Source organism: Eimeria mitis, genomic scaffold, assembly GCF_000499745.2.
Source record: "Eimeria mitis Houghton genomic scaffold, Emh_scaff3671, whole genome shotgun sequence".
Taxonomy (NCBI): domain Eukaryota; phylum Apicomplexa; class Conoidasida; order Eucoccidiorida; family Eimeriidae; genus Eimeria; species Eimeria mitis.
In genome coordinates this window covers 1-2,025 of record NW_013572012.1, presented here as the reverse complement: position 1 = coordinate 2,025, position 2,025 = coordinate 1, and the positions used below count along the sequence as shown (strand labels likewise).

General features: G+C 50.2%; 1 protein-coding gene across 1 annotated transcript; it reads right to left on the bottom strand.

Annotated features, from left to right (window-relative positions):
* Positions 1–148: 148 nt before the first annotated feature.
* On the bottom strand, positions 149–735 carry EMH_0068340 (uncharacterized protein; the record flags this gene model as incomplete). Its single annotated transcript, XM_013498733.1, has 2 exons — positions 149–337; positions 511–735. The coding sequence occupies 2 exons, from the start codon at positions 733–735 to the stop codon at positions 149–151; spliced, it is 414 nt and encodes a 137-aa protein (XP_013354187.1).
* Positions 736–2,025: the final 1,290 nt, after the last annotated feature.

The following is a 2,025-nucleotide window of genomic DNA, read 5'->3' as shown; positions in this document are numbered from 1 at the left end:
GTTGCTGTTGCTGCTGCTGCTGTTGCTGTTGCTGCTGCTGCTGTTGCTGTTGCTGCTGCTGCTGTTGCTGCTGCTGTTGTTTTTTTTGTTGCTGCTGTTGTTGCTGCTGTTGTTGCTGTTGCTGCTGCTGCTGTTTTCATTTTCTTTTTTATATATCTGAGTATATAATCTTTGTCTTCTGCGTTCGTTGCTGCTGCTGCTCTTGCTGCTGCTGTTCTTCCTGCTGCTGCTGCTGCTCTTGCTTTTCCTCTTCTTCTTCCCGCTGCTGCTGCCGCTGCTGCTGCCACTGCTGCTGCTGCTGCTGCTGCCGCTGCTGTTGCTGCTGCTGCTGCTGCTGCTGCAGCATACACAGCGTCGCGTGGAGGGTTTAGAGGGAACAGTAGCAGCAGCAGAAGCAGAGACGCACTCTTCTTTAGCTGCCATCAAGTCCCGGCTAGCAGCAGCAGCACAGAGTCTGCTGCAGCAGCAGCAGCGAGCTGATGAGGAGCAGCAGCATGCAGAAAGATATACACAAGAAATGGCCAAAAGGTTATACTCCTGCTGCTCCTGCTGCTGCTGCTGTTGCTGCTGCTGCTGATGCTGCTGTTGCTGCTGTTGGACCTGCTGCTGTTGCTGCTGTAACTGCTGCTGTTCTTGGTGGTGCTGTTGCTGTTGCCTTTGCTGCTGCTGCTGCTGCTGTTGCTGCTGCTGTTGTTGTTCCTGCTGCTCTTGCTGCTGCTGTGGTCGCTGCAGCATGTGCTGCTGTTGCTGTTGCTGCTGCATCCCTTGCCCCTGCTGGTACTGCTGCTGCTACTCTGCTGCTGCTGCTGCTGCTGCTGCTGCTGCTGCAGGCTGCAGCAGCTGCTGCAGACGGAGCAGCGGGCGCTGCGGGACGCTGAGGCGGCTTTGCTGCAGGCCTTCGAGGAGAAGGCATTGGCTCTCAAGTATAAACCCTAAACCCTAAACCCTAAACACTAAACCCTAAACCCTAAACCCTAAACCCTTAAAACAATATCTATTGCCCTCTCCGCAAGCCCAAACGCTGCAACGCGTGACGCACACACAGAGGGGTTTAGGGTTTGGAGTTTAGGGTTTAGGGTTTAGGGTTTAGGGTTTAGGATCTAGGGTTTAGGGTTTAGGGTTTAGGGTTTAGGGTTTTTGGGTGTATATGCAGGACCGATATCCTGCAGGAGAATCAACAGAGACAAAAGCAAGAGGCTAGCATCGTGCAGTACTGCGAGGTTTCTAAACCCTAAACCCTAAACCCTAAACCCTAAACCCTAAACCCTAAACCCTAATTTGGTTGTATACTTAACCCCAAACCCTCGTCTTTACAGCTCAACCTAGAAGTTAATATACACCACAAACCCTAAACCCTAAACCCTAAACCCTAGTGTGTGAGGCAAACCCTAAACCCTCATACCCCAACACGTTGACATACAGGCACAAACCCTAAACCCTAAACCCTAAACCCTCGATCTGCAGACCGCACAGCCGCTCTAAACCCTAAACCCTAAACCCTAAACCCTCGAGGGTTTTTGTGCAGGTAGAAATTCCAAAGCTGCGAGAGGCGCTGCAGGCCGAAGTCCGCGAGCGGGAGGCAATGGAAAGCAGGTCAGTGTTCTAGGGTTTAGGGTTTAGGGTTTAGGGTTTAGGGTTTAGGGCTAAGGGATCGAGCCGATAGAGAACAAGCACTTACTTTGAGGGTTTAGGGTTTAGGGTTTAGGGTTAAGGGTTAGAGGCAATGGATAGCAGCTACCTGCCTAAGGATTTAGGGTTTAGGGTTTAGGGTTTAGGGTTTAGGGTTTAGGGTTTGTATGCAGGATAGTGCGAGAGGTGGCAGAGCAGATGCAGCGGCTGCAGGGTTTAATACAGCAGGAGAAAGAATCCAGGTAAACCCTACAAACCCTAAACCCTAAACCCTAAACCCTAAACCCTAGAAAACCACGACAAAGCTGGGGTGTATCTGCAGCTTAGAAATTTCTATTAAAATGAATCTATCTTTATATACATGTACACATAAGTATATATATATACATATATATA